General features: G+C 32.5%; 3 protein-coding genes across 3 annotated transcripts; all 3 read right to left on the bottom strand.

Annotated features, from left to right (window-relative positions):
• Positions 1 to 7669: 7669 nt before the first annotated feature.
• LOC109796352 (retrovirus-related Pol polyprotein from transposon RE2) lies at positions 7670 to 11119 on the bottom strand. The gene is made up of 7 exons (XM_083071514.1): positions 10730 to 11119; positions 10437 to 10623; positions 9984 to 10175; positions 9533 to 9669; positions 9353 to 9405; positions 8840 to 9219; positions 7670 to 8685 (listed from the first exon to the last, which is right to left on the bottom strand). Exons 1-7 carry the CDS (start codon positions 11117 to 11119, stop codon positions 7670 to 7672), a joined length of 2355 nt encoding a protein of 784 aa, XP_082927640.1.
• Positions 11120 to 15595: 4476 nt separating this feature from the next.
• LOC145955962 (uncharacterized) lies at positions 15596 to 16621 on the bottom strand. The gene has a single exon (XM_083071513.1). It carries the CDS (start codon positions 16619 to 16621, stop codon positions 15596 to 15598), a length of 1026 nt encoding a protein of 341 aa, XP_082927639.1.
• Positions 16622 to 17358: 737 nt separating this feature from the next.
• Positions 17359 to 18396, bottom strand: LOC109802603 (uncharacterized). Its single transcript, XM_020364022.2, has one exon. The coding sequence runs from the start codon at positions 18394 to 18396 to the stop codon at positions 17359 to 17361; it is 1038 nt and encodes a 345-aa protein (XP_020219611.1).
• Positions 18397 to 25931: the final 7535 nt, after the last annotated feature.

The raw sequence follows: 25931 nt of genomic DNA, 5'->3' as shown, positions 1-25931 counted from the left end.
AAAATAGAAAACGGGTCGTTCGACTCATAACAAAAACTCAGCGCAAAACCACCATTACAGGCAACGACAGACTACGATTTTTTGACCAAATGATTGCCCATTCACGGCAATCCAAAACCCCTTATCAGTTTCAGGTTTAATCGATTCAAAGAAAACAAATTTAAATCTAAGAAATTGGGGTTTTGAAGATATCCGCGACGAAAAGAGGCAAAAAATTTGTCAGATTTTTCAATCAATTCTTTCTCAAAATGTGCAGATTTATTCAACATCCAAAGGTAGATAAAAGTCCCCAATCAATTGCAATGAATAATCATCAAAAAAATGAGGAAAAACGAATCTAAATTGTTCACTAAATAGAACAAGCTCAAAAAAAATTGCATAAGGTTTGAAATACATGTAGAAAGAAAACTCCTTTGACAATTTGTTCAATTGATGAATATAATCTGAGTTGCCATTTTCGAATGAAGAAGAAAATAGTTTATGTTATTTGAAATGAGAATCGAACTTGATAAATGACATTTGCAATACTCGTACAATATTTACACATTAGGACAAATATCCTTCAATAAAAATTCCTAATTTTTTTTAATATATAACAATGTGAGAGAAGACTGCTCTCTTCCTGGTAGGAGATGAAAATGTAGAAAACAAAATGTATTTCATCATATAAACTGACTAATGGGGTATCAGTTCTATATCCTTATCAGTAGAGACCAGGGACCTCTCAACGGGCTACTAAACAGTCCAATCTATCATGGACCATTCATCAGAAGCCTAATATGCATTACCCATAAATTAATAATAATGTGCAATATAATTGATATTAACATATAAATATAATTTATTAATTAATATTAATCCATAATAGTAATAATAAAATAGAAAATAATTATATAAATATAACGTTAAGGTGATCTCTTATACCCAAATAACATGACACATAATGAATTAGAATCTTACCATAATTAGTTATGGTGCTCTCCTGTAGACAAATAACATGCTTAATAATGGATTATGATCTCACCATAGTTGATTATGATGACCTCGAGTACATACATAATGTAACGACCCACCACGGTCTTTACACTTAGTGGAATCACACTAACTAGTTAACTAAGAGAATATTAAACTGGATAACACATACATACAGGCTTAAATATAATGATCAAAATAATTAAGTTTCTGTATATAAAATATAGCACCAAATATGTACAATCATCCCAAATATTCCTTAGTGCCGGTCAAGCACATACAAAAAAAATGTTACCCAAAATGGTAACTCAAAACACGAGACTCAGCTCCCCGTCTCACAACGATCACATCTACTCCAAGCTATCCCTGACCTGCTCTCATACCAAGTATGATCATCGCAGTTCCACCACATGAAAACAAAAGGGTAAGCTAGAATTCAAAAAAATCAATAGTACAAGTACAGAATAAAATCTATATTACACATGCATCCCAAATCCTGTCCCTAAGGACCTTTTCATCTCAATCAATCATTCATTTATCAAACATGAAGTCAAACACCACACTTCATCATGTTAATAATCATGCAGTAAATGCATCTCATGACAGATATCAATGCATAACAAACATCTACTGCGTCGTCACGCATACACCTAGGAGATCTCCATAACAATAGAGCTGTGTAAGTGACATTCCATCCTACCGAAACCACCCCAACCGCTTTCACGCCCAAAGTGCCCGCTCGGTCATAACTAAACAGGATATAATCCTCCCTCGGGTTTACTCGGATGATGTCACTTACACACTTGGAAGTCCAGATCCACCGTCAGGTATAGCACAGCTGGGTACGAGCTTACCACGACCTTGGCATGCATTAACCAAGTCAATTGTGGAGTTCGCCCACCGACTATCCGCAAGGATCCACGCACCTTCCCGAGTACTTGGTTAAGGGAATAACCCTCGACCTCATACCCCGCTCCAACACTAGCTAAGGACTTAGAGGAGACTCACCCAACCCAGTGGCCTATCTGAGCACCACTCTCCCAAATCCAGTGGCCTCCCAGAGCACCACTCTCATATATCAGTGGCCTATCCAAGCACCACTCTCAAGAGACTCTATGTGAGCTCTTCCAGTTCGAAAATATTTTTCCTCTCCTCAAGTCCTAGGCTAGACTCATGCCATAGGCATCACATGCAATCATGCATCATGCATCATAATGGTCTACCCACCATCATGATCAACAACCATACACATGTCATAAGACATCACATGCAATAATGCATCATACATCATACATGGTCTACCCACCATTATGATCAATACATACCATATGAACATATCATATTCAAACATTCATATATATCATCACTATGCATACATATGAATCACACCTCACCATACATCATATATCATACATACATGATCCAAATCTTCAACTTTAAACATGCATAAGCATCAATTATTTATAAATATACTCAAGCACAGCGCCGTCAACTCGCGCCTGGCCTAACACCAACCCAAGAGCTCTAAGCTCTTCCACGCCTGACGCGCTCAACCTGCGCCTGGCCTAAAACTATTCAGAGAGTTCAAAACTCTCATCCAAACTAACAAATTTAGCCACATGCAAACAATCTAGCTTCCCTTACTTGAAGATTGGCTTAGATAGCCAAAAACTGAACAAAAGTAGAATTTCCCTTCGAGGCTCAACTCGGAACTTCAATCCTCCCAAAACAAGCTTTCTAATCTGAGTTTCAAGAAAAGACAGAAGGAGTTATTGATCTAGAGGAGAAAAGGAGTTAAACAGAGAAATTTGGGAGAGAAAGGAGCTCACTGACCCAGAGACCTTCTCTCTAAAACTTCTCTCTAGAACCTCTACTTCTCCTCACGGCCCCCCCTCACCCCTATTTATAGGCAATCCGGAGTGACCAGAACGGCCCGTACCGATACCGGAACGGCCCGTTCTGAACTCCCAGATCACGCACAAAATCCACGCCCAGAACGGCCCGTTCCGGGACTCATCCGGAACGGCCTGTTCTCCCTCCGGAACGACCCGTTCTCCCTTCGGAACGGCCCATTCTCCCTCCGGAACGGCCCGTTCTCCTTCCCAGAACGGCCCGTTCTCAACTACAATATGTAGTTCAATTCAGTAGTGTGGAACGGCCCGTTCCAGTTTGGGAACGGCCTGTTCTGGGCTACTGAATCAGCCTCCTTTTTTTTTTTTTTTTTAACAATGTTACACATAACATGTCACATAAATAAATATACTAATGGAGATGAAATGGGAGTAGGGATGACAAATATACCCGTACCTGTGGGTAATATCCAAACTCGTCCTGACTTTGACAAAGAATCCCTATTTGACCAGATACGAGTACGCGTACGGGTAAAACCCGATATATTAAATTGGGTACAGGTACGTGTACGTGTATGTACTTACCCGCCCCGTACCCGTCCCCATCCCCATCCCCAATTTAATACTCACTCCTAATTTAATTGTGTTAAAATTTTTAATATTTTATTATGTGTGATTATTTATTATAATATGAGATAGAGAAACAATTTAATTATAATTATAATATAATTGAAAAATAATTTTAAAATATTGTGTATTTTTTTATAAAAAATAATATTTTTTTACGGGTACGAGTATACTCGTATCCGACAGGGATGGGAATGAGGATAAAAATGATATACTCGACGGGTATGAGTACATGGACGAAGATGAGTTTGACTTGCGAGGATAGAGACAGGTATCATGAAACCCGTACCCGACCCACCCTGTTGCTATCCCTAAATAGGAGGAACTCATGAAAGCAAATAAGTTGAGAAAGAAAGATCAACGGGATAGCACATAAATACTTTACCTTAATAGTGTTATTTTTATCATCAAAATTTTAAATGTCATTTATGCTCACTTCTTTGTAATTTAAAGGATAAAAACTTTGGCATGAGATTGATGTATAAATCTCCTTAATTTCACATTCAAATTCTCTCAACTAATTAGGATTTTTTTTTATCATCTCACTTCCTTTCTCTCTTACTAAATCCACATTATTATTTTTTCCACTAACACTTAACTATACTCAAAGAATTTTTTTCAAAGAAAGATACATGTGATGAAAAAATATAATTACAAATCTTATACATTGTAATTACATATACTATTCTCTCTATTTTTTTTTTATTTCATTTCTACTCTAGTTTTTTTTTTTCTATCTTTTTTTATTTCTTTTCCGTTATATCATTTATTATTTTTATTTTCTATTCAATATTATTCACTCCATTTTAAAAGTACTTTCTTTTGTGACTTTTTTTTATTTATTTTGGAATGACGTTAATCATTACTCACAAAAAAACAAGTAAAAAAAAATAGTAGTACCGGGGATGTATCTTTATAATTATTTGTTGAAAAGTATGTACAACGTGCAATCACAAGTTAGGTAGACAGGGAATCTGGGTAATTATCACACACTATTTACTAATTAGTACAATAATTAAAACATCAAATTTTTATAATAATATAAATCTTGTACGATGTTACGCAACATGTTTTGCAGTCACATTGATGTGATATTTCGTAGTTGTTCGCACCTTTTTTATTTTCTTGTTCGAAAATAAAATTGATGTATGATATGGTAAAAAGATGTTATTTGACTAATTATTTGATGGACAAGAAATAAAAAGATGAAAAATTAAATGGTGATAAATTTATTTTCTTATTTTCTTATTTTTATTTTTTTAAAATATATTTTTATTTTTCACATTTTTTAATTAAATAATTAGATTTTATTTTTATTTATTTTATTTATTTTTACTTATTTTTAATTCTTTTTACTCTATATTTATTGAACAAAAGTTAAGAGAATTTACTTTTGAGATTTCAATCAAGTAGAAATAGTTTAAATCTTAAAATGAAGTAGGGACAATCTAAACCTTAAAAAATCATTGTAAAGAATCTTTATGTCATGATATGTGTAAAAAAATAATAAAAAATAAATGATATAGTGAACATTATAATTATTTCAAAAAGTTACATGCTTAAACTATAAGATGTATGTAAAGGCATGTTTTCCTCCTTTATGATCGTATTGACCAACATAATCCAAATATCATAAGGAAACCCCCACATTTTTAATAGGGCATACTTAATGTACCTATTCAAGAGTACATCAATAATCTTCTCGTAATTTGAGGGGTAAACGAGAGCTCTAGATCATGATATTGGGGGAGATACTTGTAAAAGATACTTCAATACCCAAGTCAAGACAAATACAAATATTGATAATAATAAATGAAAAGTAACTTTACCTTGAGACGTGAACTATTTATACTGGTATTAATGAGCCTAATTCTCGATGGGTCTTGTACTAGGGTTACCAAATTAGGTAATACGCCGATAATTGACTTTATGTCTGTGATTAGTCCTTAATCATTGATTAAGAATGATTAATAACTATTAAAGGGGTCATCCTCTTTTTGGATTCTATCGACCATTGAGGGTGCAGAATGGTCTTCAACTGCTGGAGACGCCAATCGATCCTCGGTTGCTAAAGATGCTGAGCCCTATGGAGTTTTCAGGACCTGGGGTACTTCGGGGGTATGGCTAAATGGCCTACCCATTTGCTTGACCGATTGGTCGAAATTAGCCAAACAATATCATAACCAAGCGTCAAGGATATACCTAAATGGCTTACCCTAGTATTTTTTTTTTACGGCCGAGAGGGCCGAGTGGTCTTCGACTGTCAAGGATTTTGTATGATATCTTAGGTGCCGAGTAGTATGGCCGAATGGCCTATCCAGTACACTTACTTCATTGTGCAAGGGCATACTACCCTACACAGGGAAAATACAAGGCAAGGACATGAAAATGGAGCATGGGCATGCTCCTTAAGGCTTCAACATGTTGTTTTGGTGTCGTTTGTTATATTATTTTTACTTTTTAGCTAATACTTGTGTTTTTATTATTGTTTTTTTTATCATGTCATAGATATAAAATGCATTTTGGTTTTTCCAATAACTTATATTTACTAGGAAATCTAATTAGTATCTTTAATGGCATCTTATATGTGAACCACAAATTTTCATTTATAATACTCGAATCTAATGTTTTACTTAAAATACTTAAGGTTCGCTTATTTCGTTAAAAATCATGATACAAGATAAATATAATTGTTTCACATATGATTTACTCATTTACAAAAGGGTATGAGACATGAAAAGAACATGAAGAAGGATAGGACACAAGTCCTTTTTTTTGTTACTCAATAAATTATGGGACAACTTTTTGTCTCAATTACAAAAACGTTCAGTAACATATTGTTATATCAACACCACATGACCCTTAAGATTGTCGTCCAACACCTCATCACCGTTGTCGCCTATCATTACTATTGTCAATCATCGTTGTCACAACAATTCACCACCATCATCGTTATCACACACCACTAATATTATTGTCCATATCATAATTCTTGCCAGCATCATTCCATTAAGATAATAATGACGATGATAATGATGATAATAATAATTTATTATGATAATTAATATTAAAAATAATAATATATTATTGTAATAAATTTAACATTATTTTATTTATATTATCTATTATTCATCAAATAATACACAAAATAAAAAGTTATTCAATGTATATCAACATTTGTTTTATGTTATTCTTTTTGTTATGTATTTTAATGTGTATTAAACGCACTCTTAAATTTAATTCTTCCTTATCAATATAATAGTGTTGGTGTTAGTACCCGAGGGTGTGTAGTGCAATATGAATACTTGATTCCAATAAATTGTACTTCTATAAAAGATATATTAGGTAGAAAAAATGAGTTCCATTAAATATACATACAAAATAAACATTTAACATTGTTTATGTAATGATTACGTGACTATGAAATCTATTAATTTTTTTCTACGTGGAATGTTGTTTCACATTGTAAGTCCTATCTATGCGATTACTATTCACTCTACCATTGTTGAAAGTCTGAGTCTTCAACATGCGACAACCATTTTTAAAGGTTTGGGTGTTGTGTTAACCATCAAGAACCACTTCTTTTATAACCATTCAACATTTTCGTGCCCATGTCAACAATACATAAACAATAAACAATGTTAGACATATAAATTAATAACACAGCTACACGTGCTGAAGCATGTGCTCCTTGCTGATGTGGTTTTCCTACAGCTATTTATTAACCCGATTTAACCGAAAATTTTCAACTCAAAATACTGTGCTACCTTAATAAATAATGAGTTTAATAATTTTTTTATAATAGTTGTTTTAAAAATACCCAAACAATTATTTGTATTTTTTACAAATAAGAATTACAACCATGGTAATAATATTTAAATCTAAATTCTGTATATATTACTTCAACTTCTTTTTTTATCGTTAGGTCCATCTTAGTATTTTAATGATAATTTCTTAGTAATTTAAAATATAAATATTTATACTAATAAAGTTATAAAAAAGAATCGTCTCTCATTCTATTGATCAATAGGTAATTATATACAAGTATACAGCCTAAATTATCTCTCTCATATCCTTGATATGATTTGGTATTATTCTGCAATAAAGGAGAATCAAAACGGACAAAATATACGCCAAATTAAATATTCTAATTGAGGAAATAATCTCAAGAATTATGCATGAGAGCATAACCCGTATAGCATATCCCATATTACCCCCCCTCAAGGTGGAGCATGAGGATTACAAATGCCCAGCTTATTAAGCAGAGTCTGAAATTGATGTCGTCCCAAGACTTTTGTAAGAATGTCGGCAAGTTGCTCTTGTGTCGGAACATATGATGGTTGAATGGTGCCTTGGAGTATCTCATTACGAATGAAATGACAATCCACTTCAATATACTTTGTCCGTTCATGGAAAACTGGATTTTTCGCTATATGCAAAGCAGCCTGACTATCACAATGGAGGTGCATAGGTCCTTTATGAGAAATGCCTAAATCAGCCAGTAAGCTCCGAAGCCACTTAAGTTCACAACAAGTAGTAGCCATAGAACGGTATTTTGCTTCAGCAGATGAACGAGAGACAGTATATTGTTTCTTGGTTTTCCAAGATATAGGAGAGTGACCCAAGAACAGAAACCATCCAGTAGTTGAACGCCGAGTTAATGGACATCCGGCCCAGTCGGAATCACACCATCCATGTAGTTGGAAATCAGATGTGCTTTTGAGGAGAATTCCTTGCCCAGGACTTCCTTTGAGGTATCTCACAATTCGAATGGCTGCATTCCAATGTTCTTCACGCGGTTGTTGCATGAATTGCGACAAGGTATGGACACAGTAGGACAATTCCGGTCTGGTGAAACACAAGTATATGAGGCGCCCAACAAGGCGTCGATACCTGTCAGGTTGATCAATGTAGCGTCCAGTGGCGAGTCCAAGTTGATGATTCTGCTCAAGAGGTGTAGCCACGAGTTGTGCACCAAGTAGGCCTGTTTCTTGAATGATGTCTAATGCATATTTACACTGACACAAAAATATTCCACTTGAATTCCTTGCAACTTCTACTCCCAAAAAATATTTTAAATGTCCCAAGTCTTTCATGTGAAAGCACTTGCTAAGATATTCTTTAAAACGTTGAATTGCAGCGGAATCGTTCCCACATACGATCAAATGATCTACATATACCAGAACCATCATTTGCACTCCATGGACAAGAAGAGTAAAGAGTGAGTGGTCACAACCTGATTGACGGAATCCAAAATTTATCAAAGCAGATGATAATTTGGCAAACCAACAACGAGGGGCTTGCTTCAAACCGTATAAAGACTTTTTCAATTTACAAACATGGTTCGGTTGAGAAGCATGAAAGCCTGGAGGAAGCTTCATGTAGATCACCATGAAGGAAAGCATTGTGTACGTCTATTTGATGCAATTCCCACTTCTTTGTCGCTGCAACAGCAAGAACAAGGCGAACAGTAACCATTTTGACAACAGGGGCAAATGTCTCAGTATAGTCAACCCCTTCTTTTTGATGATTCCCAAGAATAACCAGCCTCGCCTTGTATCGCTCTATCGTGCCATCTGAATTATGCTTGATCTTGTATGCCCATTTACAACCAAGAGGTTTCTTCCCATACGGTAGAGTTTCTAGAGACCATGTTCCATTGGCTTCTAGTGCATGAAGTTCTTGCTGCATTGCAAGCCTCCATTTGGCATCTTGCACTGCTTCAACATAATGAGTGGGTTCTCGGGCTAGAGTAATAGCAGCAACAAACCTGCAATGCTTTTCAGAGAAATTTTCACAACTTATATAGTGAGATATAGGATAGGGAGTACCTGAAGAATACTGTGAAGTGGATTGACTTGGAGATGGACTTAACTTCTTTATGGTGTGAGTTACATACTCACGAAGCTTCACGGAAGGCAATTTGGTACGATGACCTCTTCCTAGTTCCTCCAAACTGCTTTGACGAACAAGCTCCAGTGAGTCAACATTAGGAGTTGGATTATTTCCTTCTTCTACGAGCTCATCACTTCTCTCACTATCTAAGGCAACAGTTCCCCCCTCACTTCAGAACCTACAACTACCTCATTGAGTGTATTTTCTCCCATCCTTGTGTCATTATCCAAATCATTATCATCATCATAATCCAATGTATCGTTCATTAACGACGAATCCACAAATAAATCATATTTGACCCCAACTGTAGGTGTGAAAGGAAACTCTGTTTCAAAGAACTCAACATCACGAGACACAAAATAGCATTGAGTATCTAAATCAAATAATTTCCAACCCTTCTTCCCATAGGGGTAACCCACAAAAATACACTTTCGACTTCGACTAGCAAACATATCACCATGTCTATCCAAGTTGTGAGCGTAGCATAAACAACCAAAAACTTTTAAATGCTCGTACATGGGGGCTTGACCATATAACATCCATATGGTGTTTTTCCAGACAATACTGGAGTGGGAGTACGATTAATCAAGTATCCGGCTATTAAGACACACTCACCCCAAAAAGAAATAGGGAGATTACCTTGAAATCGTAGAGCACGAGCAACATTAAGAATGTGTCTATGCTTTCTTTCTACTCTTCCGTTTTGTTGTGGGGTTCCTGGACAAGATGTTTGAAATACTATCCCGTGTTCATGAAAGTAGTTTCTCAAACATGTAAATTCAGTACCATTATCGCTACGTAGCACTTTAATCTGTTTACCAAATTGTCTTTCTATTAATGCAAAGAAATTCCACAATGTACGTGACAATTCCCTTTTATCAGAAATCAAATAAATCCAAATAGCACGAGAAAAAACATCCATTATTGTCAAAAAATATGAAGCACCACAAGAAGAGGGAGTTCTATAGGGCCCCCACAAATCACAGTGTATTAATTCAAAACTATCACTAGCATTATTTGTAATCAATGGAAAGACATCTCTAGTTTTCTTAGCCCGTAAACATACATCACATGGTTTGTTCTTTAAAATACCGTTATCACACCTCATGTTGGAAGCTAATTTAGTGACCTTGAAAGAAGGGTGCCCCATGCGTTGATGCCACAGATTAAGTTCACAAGTTCCATTAGCTTTATGTGCTTTCTCACTTCGGATTCCTTTAAAGAAGTAAAGTCCATCTCGTTGTTCACCCACTCCAATCAGCATCTTCAAAGTGCAATCCTGCATAACACATAAGTTGTTAGTGAAATAGACAACACATATTTGTTTTATTTGTCAATTGAGAAATAGACAATAGGTTGCAACTCAATGTTGGCACATAAAGCACATTTTCCACTTTCAATCCTCCATCAAGTGTCACTGTCCCTTCTTTGTTTGCCATCAGTTGTTTTCCATCTGGAAGTCTCACTGGACACCCAACTACGTCTCTTAGCCCACATAATAAACTCAAGTTTCCTGTCATGTGGCTAGAGGCACCTGTGTCTATGATCCACTCACTATGTTTATTTGTCATTTTGTCACTTGTGGTTCCTTTGTGATTGTTCAACAAATCCTTTAGAGTTTGCCATTGTTCAGAACTTAGTCCACTCAATGCATTTACGTTAGACCCATTGGTTTCTCCATTCACTTGCATTGCATTTGCTCGAAAACCTCCATTTCTTCCTCCAATCAAATTTCCTAAATTATCTGTTGCATGCAAGTCATATGGTGAAGGCATCTTTTCCACGCTCTGATACCATAATAAAGTTATGGAAAAGAATCGTCTCTCATTCTATTGATCAATAGGTAATTATATACAAGTATACAAGTTAAATTATCTCTCTCATATCCTTGATATGATTTGGTATTATTCTGCAATAAAGGAGAATCAAAACGGATAAAATATACGTCAAATTAAATATTCTAATTGAGGAAATAATCTCAAGAATTATGCATGAGAGCATAACCCGTATAGCATATCTCATATTATATACTAAACAGTACACTAAATTTGAATTATAATAAATAATTAGTATTATTTTAGCCAATACATTATATATGATAAATATTTATTTATAGATCTATAATTTATATTAAAAAGTAAATAAAAAAAGATAAGTTTAATATATAATTTATATTATAAATAAAATTTATAATAAATACATATTTTCAAATATATAAAATATATTTTAAATTTATAGTTATTAATTTATATTGTAATATAAAATTATTTTCAACTATTTTAATTTTAAAAAATTGGAATTCAACGTAAAACTAGAAAAAGATAAATCAAAAGTTATCGTAGATTGAGAAAATTATTAAAAACATTATCATTGTATAAAAAATTTCAGTTAAAAATGCTTTCACCAAAGAATACTTCCTAAATAATTTTTGTACAATATAGTCATCCTAATATATTATTTATTATCCATAAATTAGGATCTATTTACATAATGTTTTAAACTTAGGAAAATCACACATTCAACATTATTTTATAAAATGAAAATTTAACTAATCCAATAAGGATAAGCATGGGAGGCTAGAAGAGGTTGGAGCATATTTATCTTTGTCTTTGTCCAAGCTGAAATTTTGTTATGATCATTTGTTCTAATCCAAACCTATTCAATCAAGGTCCGAAAAATTATTTATATATTTTATATATTATAATTTATTTAATTCATTAAATTTTAAGATACTGTTTCAAAAAATTATTGAGTTGTTAATTAACACTATTTAATCCCTTTTTAGTGTCTTTATTTTTCTCCACAATTATCCACAAAAATCATTTAAATTCATCATTTTTTTTCTTTTACAAAACCATTAAGTGATACATAATCTTCCACAAAATCAAATATATTACTGTCACGTTAATTTAATAAGTACATGTCATTTACACAAAAATAAAGTAACAAAAAATTAATAATAATAATTAGAAATATTAAAAAATATATATAAGTATATATAATAACTATATATATATATATATATATTTTAAACTATAAAAATTAAAAAGTAAAATTAGTGAAATCATATAAATTAAAAAACATATTTTTAACTTTTTATCAACTTGCACCTTTAGTAACACTCAAACCGGTGGCATTTATACTATTTTTTTTTTATTGACAAAGGGGCTTAGAAGCCCAAAAAAACACTAAAAGCCACGGGGGAAACAAAAAGCAAACTTATCTGCTAATAACAAAAAATGTGCCCAATTTGGAGGCGTGTTAAAACATTGAAATCCCTCTATGAAAGAGAGTCCTAATTTAGCAAATTTGTCCGCTACTTGGTTGGCTTCTCGAAAGATATGAACACACTCTACTTCGTAAAACCCTCCTGCCATCCTGACAATTTGGTTGATAAGGGAGTAACACGGATGAAATCTGGGACAACCTTTGTTCAAGAATTCAGTAGCTAATACTGAGTTAGACTCTATGATTATATGATATGAGAGAAATTTATCCTTTATCAATCTCAAACCATGAAAAATGGCCCATAATTCAGCTTGTAGCACTGAACAGTTTCCAATCAAACATGAGAAAGCCAATATAAAGTCTCCATTGTTGTCTCGCAAGATTCCTCCACATGAAGCACGAACATTATCCGCAACTGCCCCATCACAATTAAGTTTCAGACTATTAGAGGGAGGAGGGGTCCATCGAATATGTGACTTTGGGTTATCTTTCTCGTAAAGAGTACGCGGCTTACAAAAAGTCGTGCTTGATAGGACATGCATGCGGCCTTTGATTTCACAAACAACCTGTAAAGGGTTTGTTACAATTTGACAAAAGGTGAAATTGTTACGATTCTTCCATAATGAGTCCAGTGTTAATGCAAACTCATGTATCCAATTAGGCGCTGACGTATCAAGGTTTGATTTTAGCCAAATAGTCAATTGGGAATTAAAAAAGTTTTGGTCCACATCTTGACCCATGATTCCCCTCCAAACCTCACGTGCAAATGTACAGTCACGTAGAACATGTAAAGTAGTTTCCCGATCCATGTGACAGCGGGGACATCTTGCATCTGAAGTTAAAAAGCGTGACAGCCTCCAAGCATTTGTGCATAAACTATCTTGTGAAATCCTCCATAGCAAACAACGAATCCGTTCAGGTCCAGGCCACTTCCAAATCTTTTTAAAAAGGTCTGTTGACTCAATTCTAGGTGAGGGAGTCAAGGAAGCATAAACACTTTTAACAGAAAACCTGCCATCACATGAACCACCCCAAATAATACAATCCTTGTCGTTTTCAAGGGAGGGAGGCGCAATACCCATGATCTCATACCAAATAGGAGTAGGTAGCAAAGACCGGAGTGTATCAAGCTTCCAACTTCCATCTTCTCCAACATATTCTGCCACTGTTTTGTTTTGGAAATCTATTGGCAAGTCTTACACAACCACCTTGTAGAGAACAGTCTTTGACGGAAGCCACCTATCTATCCAAAACTTGATAAGTAATCCATCCCCTACATTCCAAGCTATTTGAGGTTGAACTTCCACCCAAGCGTGGCAGATTCCCCTCCAAAAGTTAGATGCCACTGATCTTTTATTAACAACCGGAATAGACTCATCACCACAGGCATATTTGGCACGCACCACACGGACCCAAAGCTTTTCTGGTTGAGAACATAAAGCCCAGCAATTCTTCATCATGAAAGCAGTATTAACTTTGCGTGATTCCCTCAAACCTAACCCTCCGTCATCCTTAGGTTTGCAAAGAGTCTCCCACGTTAGAGCATGTATACGACGTTTGCCACTATCCTGTCCCCAAATGAAAGAACGATAGGATTTGTCAATATCATCACAGAGTTGTTTAGGGAGAAGGACAATTTGCATAGTATATGAAGGAATTGTGGCAAGAACCGATTTTGTTAAGGTGAGGCGCCCTGCAAAGGAAAGAGTTTTTGTTTTCCATGAACTTAATCTTCTATTAATGTGATCCATGACAGATTGAAGGCTCCTTTTACTCACACGTTCATGGTGTAATTTGATTCCAAGATATTTTCCCAAATCATCTGTACGTTGAAAGCCAAGCGATGAGCTTATTTCGTTTTTGACACTCCATCCTATATTCTTGGAAAAGAAAATCCTAGTTTTTTCCGTGCTCACCTTCATGCCCGAGCTGTGACAAAAATTATCCAGACAAGCTTTGATAATTTTAGCCTGGTCCAAAGATGCTTCAGAAAATAGAATCAGGTCATCAGCAAAAGCTAGATGGGATAAAGGTGGGCCTTTCTTTGATAATTTGATTGGCTTCCACAAATGATGATCTTCAGCAATTTTAATGAGGTGAAAAAGCCTTTCCATACATAATACAAAGATATAAGGAGATATAGGGTCTCCTTGACGAATACCACGAGACGGCACGAATTCCTCTAAAGCTTCCCCATTCCAAAGAACCTGCATCGAGGGCGACGAGATACAATGCCATATTAGCTCAATCAATTTCTAAGGTAGGCCAATATCAGCTAACGTATCTCTAAAAAAGTTCCAATTTAATCTGTCATAGGCTTTTTCAAGATCAATCTTAATGGCCATCCATCCTTTGTTACCCGATTTATGCTTCATAGAATGAATAACCTCTTGAGTTATAATGATATTATCCGTTGTTTGCCTATAAGGAACAAAACTGCATTGATTAGGGCCCACCAAATCCTCCATAATTCGTCTTAGTCGAGTGGCAATCATTTTCGTGAGAACTTTGTAAGACACATTGCATAAACTAATAGGTCTCATTTGTTTCAAAGACATTACATTGTCTACCTTAGGGATGAGAGTAATGAATGTCTTATTTATATCAGCCACCAACTTTGGATCATCATGGATTGAGAAGAGTAGCTTACAAAGTGAAGGTCCCACTGTGTTCCATTGTGATTGGAAGAATATAGCATGAAAGCCGTCAGGGCCCGGGGCTTTCAAACCTCCCATTTGACGAAGAACAGAAAATATTTCTTGTTGAGTAAATGGAGAGGCTAACATGTCTTTTATTTCCTACGATAGGTTAGGAAATGCATTCGATAGACAGAAGGGCTCACTATTACCTGGTTCAGTAAATAGGGACTTATAGTAATTTGTTGCCAAGTTTTCCAATTCTACTCTATCTTCTATCCAATCACCTAAATCATTTTGTAGTTTAACCACTCGATTTTTTCTTCTTCTAATTAGTGTGGAACCATGGAAGTATTTTGTATTACGGTCTCCCAATTCAAGCCATTTTTAGCGGGATTTCTGAAACCAAAGTAGCTCTTCTTGTATCAGAACCTGTTCATATTCACTCCATAGTTTCTTAGACAGATCTTCAAGAAAGTCATTTCGTTCATGAGATAACTTTGCAAAAATACCATTTAATCTTCTTAAAAGCCTCTGTTTCTTGAAGAAAATGTTGCCAAAGGTGGTCCGATTCCAGTTGGCAAGAAAATTTTGAAGAGAACTCATCTTGTTAGCCCATTCTGCTTGTTCATTCCAACCGTTATAGACAACCTTTGAAAGTTCCGGATGGGTAAGCCAGGCAGCTTCAAATATAAAAGGCTGACGATGATTTCTTGAGTTCATTATACCACCTAGCTTCAACAAAATTGGACAATGGTCAGACTTTAGAGGGTGTAAATGTAGGACATTCGCGTGCGGGAAAAACACTTGCCAATCTAAATTGATTAGCACCCGATCCAGACGTTCATATAAGTTGCCTCGTTTCCATGTGAAAGGAGAGCCTTGAAACCCCATGTCAATCAAGTCACATTCTTTCACTAACTCCCTAAACGCAACATCTCCTTTATTGATGGCCCTTTGCTTACCACCATGTCTTTCGCCATCTTGAAGAACTGCATTAAAATCACCTAACAAACACCATGCACCTTTAATCTCCATCGCAATTCTTCTAATATCCCTCCAAAGTTCCACCCGTAATTGGGAATGAGGACTACCATAGACTATTGTGAGATTCCATGAACAAGTTGCTTGCCCAGCCATCACATGAATGTATTGGTTTGAGTTCCTTAAAATTTCAATTTTCCACGTAGAGGAATTCCAAAGAATCCAAATGCCGCCAGCAAATCCATGCGCATCTACCTGAAATGCACTATCAAGTTTGATTCGGTTAATCACATTTTTTGCTGTAGAACCACTGATATGAGTTTCCATAAGACATAACACACCAACATTGTGCTCCTTAATTAAGTCGTTAATGAGTGGTATAAAAATTTTGCTCCCAGCCCCTCTACAGTTCCAGCTAACTATATTCATCATATCAAGTATTTAAAATTCAGGTTTTGACACCCCAGGGTCATCTTGACTACTCAAACTAGCCTGTCTTCCATCAACATAATGTAACGTTTCTTTCCCTTCCTCAATGAAGTGACGACGCAATAAACCAGCTACGGTATTTGTATGTTCATCATAAGGTTGTGTAGAGCGCATTGCGTCCACGGCCTTGGTGAAGGGGATATTTCCATTGTCCGAAAAGTTTTTTAGAGCCGCGAGAACCAGCTCTGTATTGCATGCCTCACGTTCTGCATGAATTGCATGCAAATTTATTGACGTGGGCGTATCAACGTTTCCAACTTGCCGGGACCCACTCATAAGGCTAATTGCATGAAAAAGTTTATCTTCATGTGAAGATTGGGGCCCATTCAACAGGCTTTTCACAGAAGCCACTTTAGCATGAATTCCTTTACCATTTGATAATTGCATATTTGATCCTTTATTACGAGGATATTGCGGATTTTTTCCGCCTGACGTATTACGGAATGTAATGGTTTTTGTTGAGATTTTTGGGGCTGACTTGGCAATAGACGGATTTGATGGAACAAAATCTGCAGCATTATTATCGTCACTTATTAGAATCCCGTGATTCTCGGGATTGTGTCTTGATTCGCTTTTTGAATTCTTGCTTCGAGAAAACTGGGGTTTCCTTTTGCGCTTGACAATCATCCATGGCCCATACTGTTCTTCCTGATCGGACTGATTGACCACTACAGTAGTCATTTTTCTGGTGGCATATGATTATTCACCTTTTGAGAAAATGACTTCTCCAATTGGTTATCCATATCCATAGGCTTCTCTGCTGGATTACTATTGGCATCAGAACCATCATTAATTTTTGAATGAGGACAATGATCTTGTTTATGACCATATATACCGCAATTAAAACAGATCGAATGGAGACCTTCATATTCGAGTTTCAGAATGTGTCCTAACACGTTGATTTGTGCTACCAATTTTTTCTGCAGATCAATCTCAACACAGATCCTTGCAAAACGTCCACGTGATTGAATCGACGTAAGTTTGTCTATTTTTAGCATAGTGCCTAATTTGCTCCCAACTCTCCAGAGGAAGCGATCATTGAAAAGTTCAATTGGAAGTCCCGGGATACGGACCCAGGCTGCAATCTTTCGGGTTTGTTTTGCCGTCACTGTAAAGAAAGGTCTCCACCGTTGAACCACTATATAATGATCAACAATAAGCCAAGGGCCTTCAAAAAGCGCATGTTTGTAGTCTTCCTCAGCAGCAAATTGCACAAGATAAAAGTCTTGAGATATATCCACCAATCTCACCGTTCCATTCTTGGCCCACTCCTTTTGAACCTTATTTTCTAACATTCTGTATGCCACTCGTTTACCAAGAACATTGATAACCAAAGAATTTTTCCATGGTGCACACCATTCTTCAAACTCTTCTTGAGTAACATGAATTTTAGGGCATGGGTCAAGCTCCGCAGAATCTCCCTCTAGCAAATCTTGATCCTTATAAAACTCATCTTCCGGGCAATCCATCTCATGAATCAAACTTTTAAAATCCGTGAAGACCTTGCCACCATCATTAGATAGAAGACTCTCCATGTAGGATTTGGACGGGCTTTTATTTTCTTCAGCTTCAACATCAGAACCTTCCATACGAACATCCTCTATGATTAAAGGTTCAGGGTTGGACGATTTCGTTTTGACCTTCTTCGTACTCCTAAACCGCGAATCTTCTCCAGTCGACACCTTTGAACCCGGAACCCTAGCAGAGCTCTCCATTCGCTATTTTAATTTCTCAAATGATGGCATTTATACTATATCTTATTGTCATTTAATAATTTTTTTAAACTTTTAAAAGAAAAAATTAAAAATACATTGATATCAATTAATATTATATATTCTTGTAAATCATTGTTTTTTTATGTATCTTTATTTAAAATTTTCCATTATTATTTAAACTTTTTATCTATCAAAATTAAATAATGATATTAAAGTTTAAATTTAGGATTATGTACATACTCATCTCAAATCCTCTAGGATTAAGAATGTATTTGAAAACCAGTTGCAATTCAAATGGAATAAAAAGACCTATATATATTCACAAGCTTTTACTTCGTTTTATTAAAACGTGAATTTTTTCAGTGAATGTGATTTTAAAAGTTATATCTAAACATACACTAAGTGAGTCACATTTAGTTGGATTAGTTAAATTAACATTTAAAAAAAGATATTGAATGTCTAAGTTTTGTCCTTTGGATACGGTAGACGGTGTTATGGTAATAATCTGAAGGGTGAATGTTCTTGGAGCTTTATCGGAGAGTGACAAAAAGTATCCAACAAACAGAAAAGAGCACTACTGAACTGAAAGTCTGAATCGCAGGATTTATGAGTTTCAATACTTTTGACGAATTCTGAAACGCAGGCTTTTGAGAACGTGGCTACAGGTACGATTCTCCTCCCTCCTCACTTTTTTACCCATTTATATCACGTTTCTACTATCTCCTGTCTCCTCTCTGACAACCATAAATTTAATCATTACTACTATCTATTTGAATTTTGAATTTCTATCCCTCAATAATGTCTCCAATCCTACAATACTCAATTCTGCTGCATAATCCAACCAATTAGTTAAGTTTCTGATTCTAATTCCATACGTGTTTCTACCCATTCATTTAATTAATTAGAAACATTAATTCAAGTCTTTCATAGTAATTTTCTCCATCAATTCATTTCATGTTTGTAACAGTATTGTTTTATAATACATTAAAAATGCCAATAATTTGTATGTTTTGCTAAAATTTATTTAGAAAACCTTATTTTGGCTGGATTGAGAACTCAATCTGATACACTTCTTTATAATTTGAAACATAAAATATATATTTTATGATACACTACTTTATAATTTGAAAACTCATCAATTTTTTCATATAAAATATATATTTTATGATTTTCTAATTATAATAATTGGTAATGATTACATTAATATCTATTAAAAAATTAAAAACTGGAAAAACAAGGGAAATGTAAAAAATCATCATTTTGACCAAGGAACAAAATTAGATATAAATGATAAAACTCGAAGAAAATACTACTCATTAATCTCAAAAGTCATATTACAATAACTTGATTAAACAATATTATTTATCTCGATGGATAAACTATTTTGAGTTAATACATATTAATTGTCATTTATTCTTTGCAAAACTTAATTACATGACATAAAAGTAAAGACAATTCTTCTTATTCTTCATTGTTCCAAATTGAATATTAGTTCCTTCTTTGATATTGTTGGCTGTGCAAAAATCTTTTTATCAACCACTCAATCGGTAGTAAATTGGTGAATTAGTGTGTCAATTTATCATACATTCAAATATGCTGTCTTTTCTATCACATAATTTAATAAAATTGGCATTTTTGGAAAGTATGATGACAAAATCTAATAGGCAAATATATATATATGAAGAAAGAAAATTGGTTATTAAATAAAGATTAAAAATAAAAAAAATGATATGAAAATAAAAGAAGGATTACATATTAGAATATCCGAAAAAATATTTAGCTCATTCAAATTTTTGAACAACTAACAAAAATATTTAGAATGACCTTAGATATATTTTTCTTTTGTTTGTTTCTCTTTACACATTGGCAAAGAATGATTTTTAAGTTTGATTTTTGATTTTGATTTTTTAGATGATCAACTTCATCGTTTAATCTATCTTTGACAATCATAACAAATGTGTTTTCAAATATATAGGTTAAAGTTAGTCAATCTCCTTTCTCAAGATCATAAAAAGGACTTGTTACTTGAGAACCTTCAATTAAATACTTTAGACTTTTTTAATTGGTAGATACCCTAAAATCATTTTCCAAAAAATCTTTAAAAATGACAATATTTAGAATGATATTATAGAAATCAAGAAAGAACATTAAAGATAACCTAATTTTATTTTTTCCGAAAAAAGTACGTTATATTTAATATGAAACACATTGATATGCAATAATTATATATAAAATATAGAAACCAGATATAAATTAAAACTCCCATATTATGAAACATATTCACTATGAAAAATTTGGTTCTTTATATCTTTTAATATTTGTTGTTCTTCGTGATCGTATCTAGACCACTAATCCACTTGTAAATAATATTAGAAAAAATACAAAATGTTGTAAAAGGAGAAGGGGTAGAAGCCTAGCTAGAAGGAAGTTATGAGAGTCGAAGGAGAATTTGATGAGAGTGGGAGGTTATGAGATGAGAGGTTATAAAATACAAAATATGAGAAAAATATGCAATCATGCTTTACAACTTTAAATTAACCAAGAACAATGAAACAATATTGAGTCAGATTATGATATTTTTATATATGATAAATAAGAAGAATGCAAATAGCTATTCAAAGTTATTATTTTGAAAAAATTTATATAGTGAGAGATCTGTGTATAGAAAATACGGACATAAAAGAAGTAAATATCCATTCCAGGCACTGTTAAAGAATCTATACAATAGTTATGTTTTTTAACATGATAAATTATGCGAAAAAATAAATTAAAGATACATTAAAAAAAAAATTATAAAAATGATCGTAACGAGAATTGAACATAAATTTAGTAATTATCTATTTTGTTTTATATATATATAAATATGTTTCAGTTACATAAAATTATTTGGATAACAAGTACTTTTTTTTATTTATTATTTAACGTTATTGTATGCACGACATTTAAAGTCAAGGCTTTTAATTAAATAATTAATTTTATTTATTTAATTTAATAAAATATTTGTGATATAAACTTAAAAATATTTACGTTAATGGTAATATTTTAGTTTTTTTTTAACAAATGATACTCTTTAGGCACAGAGATTTTCTTTTTGTTATTAGGTTGGTATTTTTATTTTTATTTTTTTGGGTGTTTTAAAATACACGAGTGAAAAATAAAAATGTTAAGAATAAAATAAAAGGTTGTAAACCCTACGGTCTGAAGCTGGATTAAAATAGAAAACAAACTAGTTTATATTATAGTATTAGATTACTTTTATTTATTAATAATTTATTTAAAATATTTAAATTTAGGCTAAATTTAGTCTTTTATCTTATTTTTATATATTTATTTTAGTTTTTTATTTGAGAAATGTCATTTTGATAATTTATTTTTGATATTTGAATTAACTTGGTCTTTTTAAATCAATGATTATTTAAATTTTGCAACACAATTTTGAATTAATTTTTAACTGATTTAAGACATGAAACTTGTAGCATTAGATTCACCTATATGAATATTATGAAATTTAATTGAAATTTGAATAAAAATATTAATATAATGAAAATCATGTGAAAAATATATCTCACAAGAAATTAAAAAAATAATATGAAATTAGATTTTTGAATTTTTAGTTGCTTTCTAAACTTATTTTTATGTGATTTTCACCTATTTGTTTATAACACTTTTTGTTTTAAACTTTAGTTGTAGTCAATAATTCTTACAAAAGTGAATATAATTAAATAAGTTTCAAGTCTTGAATCATTCAAATAAAAATTCAAAATTGTTTCAAAATTCAAAACAATTATTGTTTCAAAATGATCAAATTGACCTAAATTTATGAAAGACAAAAATGAAAATTTTAAAAGATAAAAGACCAAAGTGTATATTAAAAACAAGATAAAGGATTGAAATTAAAATTTAACCTAAAATTTAATTCATAAATAATTATGATAAACAAAAATCAAATTAGATAAGAAATTAAAAAAATTTCTAAAAATTTTTTCATTTAAAAAAGTCTCTAAAATTGCACTCACACTAATAACAATTCATATTTAATATATATGGATTGATCATTATTATTTTTAATGCTTGCAATGTTTTTTTTTATTGTCAGCTTGCGATGTTCAAAATAAAGGAAGTAAAAGAGTATTACTTTTTTGGAAGTAAAAATCAACTCATATATGTTAAACATAAACCATTATAATGCGCGATAGTGTTTTTAAGGTTTTTTCTTCTACGAGAGAATATATAGGAATTCTTTTAAATTTTTATCTAATTCAATTTTTATTTATCATCATAATTATTTTTGAATTAAATATTAATATTTTAAAATAAATAAATAAAAATAATTTTGTTACAATATAAATTATTTATTATAAATTTAAAATATATTTTACGTACTCAAGTATAGTATTTATTTATATATAACTTATTATATATTTTTATACTATTAGTAAAAGTGATGTCTTTTTTATGTATACATTTTATCAATTGTTTTTTCCCTTACTTTTTTTTTTTTTTGAAGGGAACAAACATAAGCCGTTTCATTGATGATAACCGTAACAATGAATTGTATGATTGTATGATTGTTTATTTTAATTTATTAAGTAAATGATTTATGTATTTATGGTTTTGATGTTTTAAAACTCTAAGGATTTAAGAATTTTTATGAGTTTAATTGTTTAGGAGTTGTTGCAAGTTTAGGTCACTATTGACTAAGTTTAGGGAAAGGTGTATAATCTTTTCTTAAAACTTGAATTTTATTAGTTCATTTCCTTAAGAAATCTAGAGAGAAATTAAAAAGAATAAGCTCTAGAGGCAAAGGGAATCTTTCTTCTTTCTTACTTCACGGATTGACTTTGATTCTACCCCATAGCATCTTTAGTAGCAGTTGAGTTGAGATTCGTAGCTGAGAAGCGAAGAATCAAAGGGAGAAGTCGTTGTATGAGAGTTCGGGATTTCTCAAGTTTTTTCCCTTTCTTTTTTTTTTCTCTAAAAAATTCAAGGTAAGAAAAACTTGTAAATTGACTATTGTTGTGTTGTATATGTTGATTAATGTTGAATCCATCTATATTTGGTTGTGTTGATGAATTGAGAGGTGAAGATTCCCCTATCACTTAGTTTTTGTCCCTCTTGACTCATGGAGAAGAAAATTGACAATTTGAATTCTTGTTGGTTGCAAGTTGAAATTTTTGTTGCATTTGAGTTGCTTATAGTGTATACATGTTGTTTTGTGTGTTGCATGTTGGAATTATTGTAGAAATGCAAGTGATTGAGCTAAATCGTGATTCTGCCACGTGCATAAACATCTTCACACCGGGTGCAACTTCATGGCATCGGGTGTGATAAAATTCATAGGCTTTTTGCCTGTTGACATCTGACTTGGTTATTTCAGATGTCAATTGAAGTGTGTCATGTGTAATTGCCTTCAAAGCTCTTTGATTGGGGAAGTTGGACACAAGTTGAGTAGCGTTGGACATAATCAAGTTAGTGACTCTATGCCTTGACGATGTTAGGAGTGGAATGTGTAACATCAGGTGTGGATAAGGTAGAGACTCTCTACCTAGATGATGTTTAGCACAAGTTTGCTAGCATCGAACGTGATTTACACAAAGACTCCTTGTCTCATTTTCATTGGGCATAAGAGGATTATAGCATCGAGTGTGAGTAAGCCAGAAGCTCTACCTCACTAGTGTTGAGCATAGGGTTAATAGCGCTAGACATGGACGTTGGGTGTGAGTATGTTGAAATGCATATAAGTTGTACATTGCTGTGTGTGTTGTGAATGTATGTAAGTATGTTGATGCATGCGTAGTATTGTGTAGTAACATATAGGAGGCGTGTTGTAGTGTTGAATTATGTGATAAGATGCATGAGTCATGTTGTTGAGTAATGTTTTGCTGAGATATGAAAATGACATTTTGTTGTGTGGAATAGTATTGTGAATGCATGATGCATATTGTTGAACTATGTTGTGAACTTAGGAATAGATGGGAGATGTTGTCTTAAAAGTTGAAATATCTCATTGTGTGGATATGTGTAGTGGTACTCTGAGAGTCTAATTGTTGAAAAATCTTTCTTGAGTATAATTGTCTTTTGAAGTGGAGTATTGAGTCTTCTCGAGATCCTTAGTTGATATCATGTATGAGGGTTTAGTCGAGTCATCACTACAAGAAAAATGATAAATTGCGACGGACAAATTGCGACGGTTATCTAGAAACCGTCGTCGCTTTGTTATTGGACCCTTCATACGACATTTTTTCAAAACCGTCGCAAAATTGTTCAACATTGCGACGGTTTATCGTAAATCGTCGCAAAATTTGTAGAACATTGCGACAGTTTATGATAAACCGTCGCAAAATTTGTTTAACATTGCGACGATTTATCAAAAATTGTCGCAAAATTGTTCAACATTGCGACAGTTTATCGTAAACCGTCGTAAAATTTGTTGAACGTTACGACGGTTTATGATAAACCGTCGCAAAATTTGTTGAAGATTGTGACAGTTAATCATAAACCGTCACAAATTTTTTTTAACATTACGATAGTTAGTCATAAACCGTCGCAAAATTTTCAGCATTGCGATGGTTTACTATAAACCGTCGCAATCTACAAGACAAATTTTTTTTTTATTAAAATTAATTTTTTTAAGTATTATGTATATTATCTTAATAAACTTATATTTTATTAACAATTTTATATATACTTCCTTTAACATGAGGTACACGATTTTTTTTTTCTTTATATAATTTCAAAATCGTGACTAGAAAATAAATTTATCTTTCAACAAACTTATGAATTTATCTTGTATGTAAGATGTATTAGAGTATATAAATAGATATATTTATCATTTTATAACTTAATTTTGAGTTATCAGATCACATATTATTGAATAATTTTCAATGTTAAATTTTATAAATTTTATTTTAAATTCCCTCTTTATATGAAAATATAAAAATAAATATGTTAAATTTTATAAAAATCCAGTTTAATTTATTTATGATATAAATATGTTTTTAATATCTAATATATATTTTTAGATGATAATTTATTTTAAAATATATCTTACAATAACAATTCTAAATGGAACATAAATCTTCAGATTTTTCTTATTTTGATTTTTTTAATTAATATATACAATTTTACTATTTTTATTTTTTCAATCAATGTATACAATAAATAAAAAACACAAAAGATAAACATGCATGGACAAATTTTATTTTATCAAAAAATTATTTATTTTAATATATTACATTATATATGTGAATATTAAGACATATATATATATATATATATATATATATATATATATATATATATCAATATATATATTATAATTAAACTTTTTTAAAATTAATCCATTATTAAGAAAAAAAATTTTATCACATGAGAATTAATTTCTTTCAAAAATTTGACAGATATCAAATAAATAATTTTTTTTTCAGAATCTATATTTTATTCTATTAGAATATAATTTTTATTTTTTAAAAATATTATTTTTTAGATAAAAATTATGTATATGTCAAATAGTAGTGGGGGCAAGCGCCCCACTA

The sequence above is a fragment of the Cajanus cajan genome, chromosome 3 (assembly GCF_000230855.2).
Source record: "Cajanus cajan strain Asha chromosome 3, NIPB_CcT2T_4, whole genome shotgun sequence".
In the NCBI taxonomy this organism is placed as follows: domain Eukaryota; kingdom Viridiplantae; phylum Streptophyta; class Magnoliopsida; order Fabales; family Fabaceae; genus Cajanus; species Cajanus cajan.
Note: the sequence above shows the minus strand (reverse complement) of the source record. Positions and strands in the feature narration are given on the sequence as shown.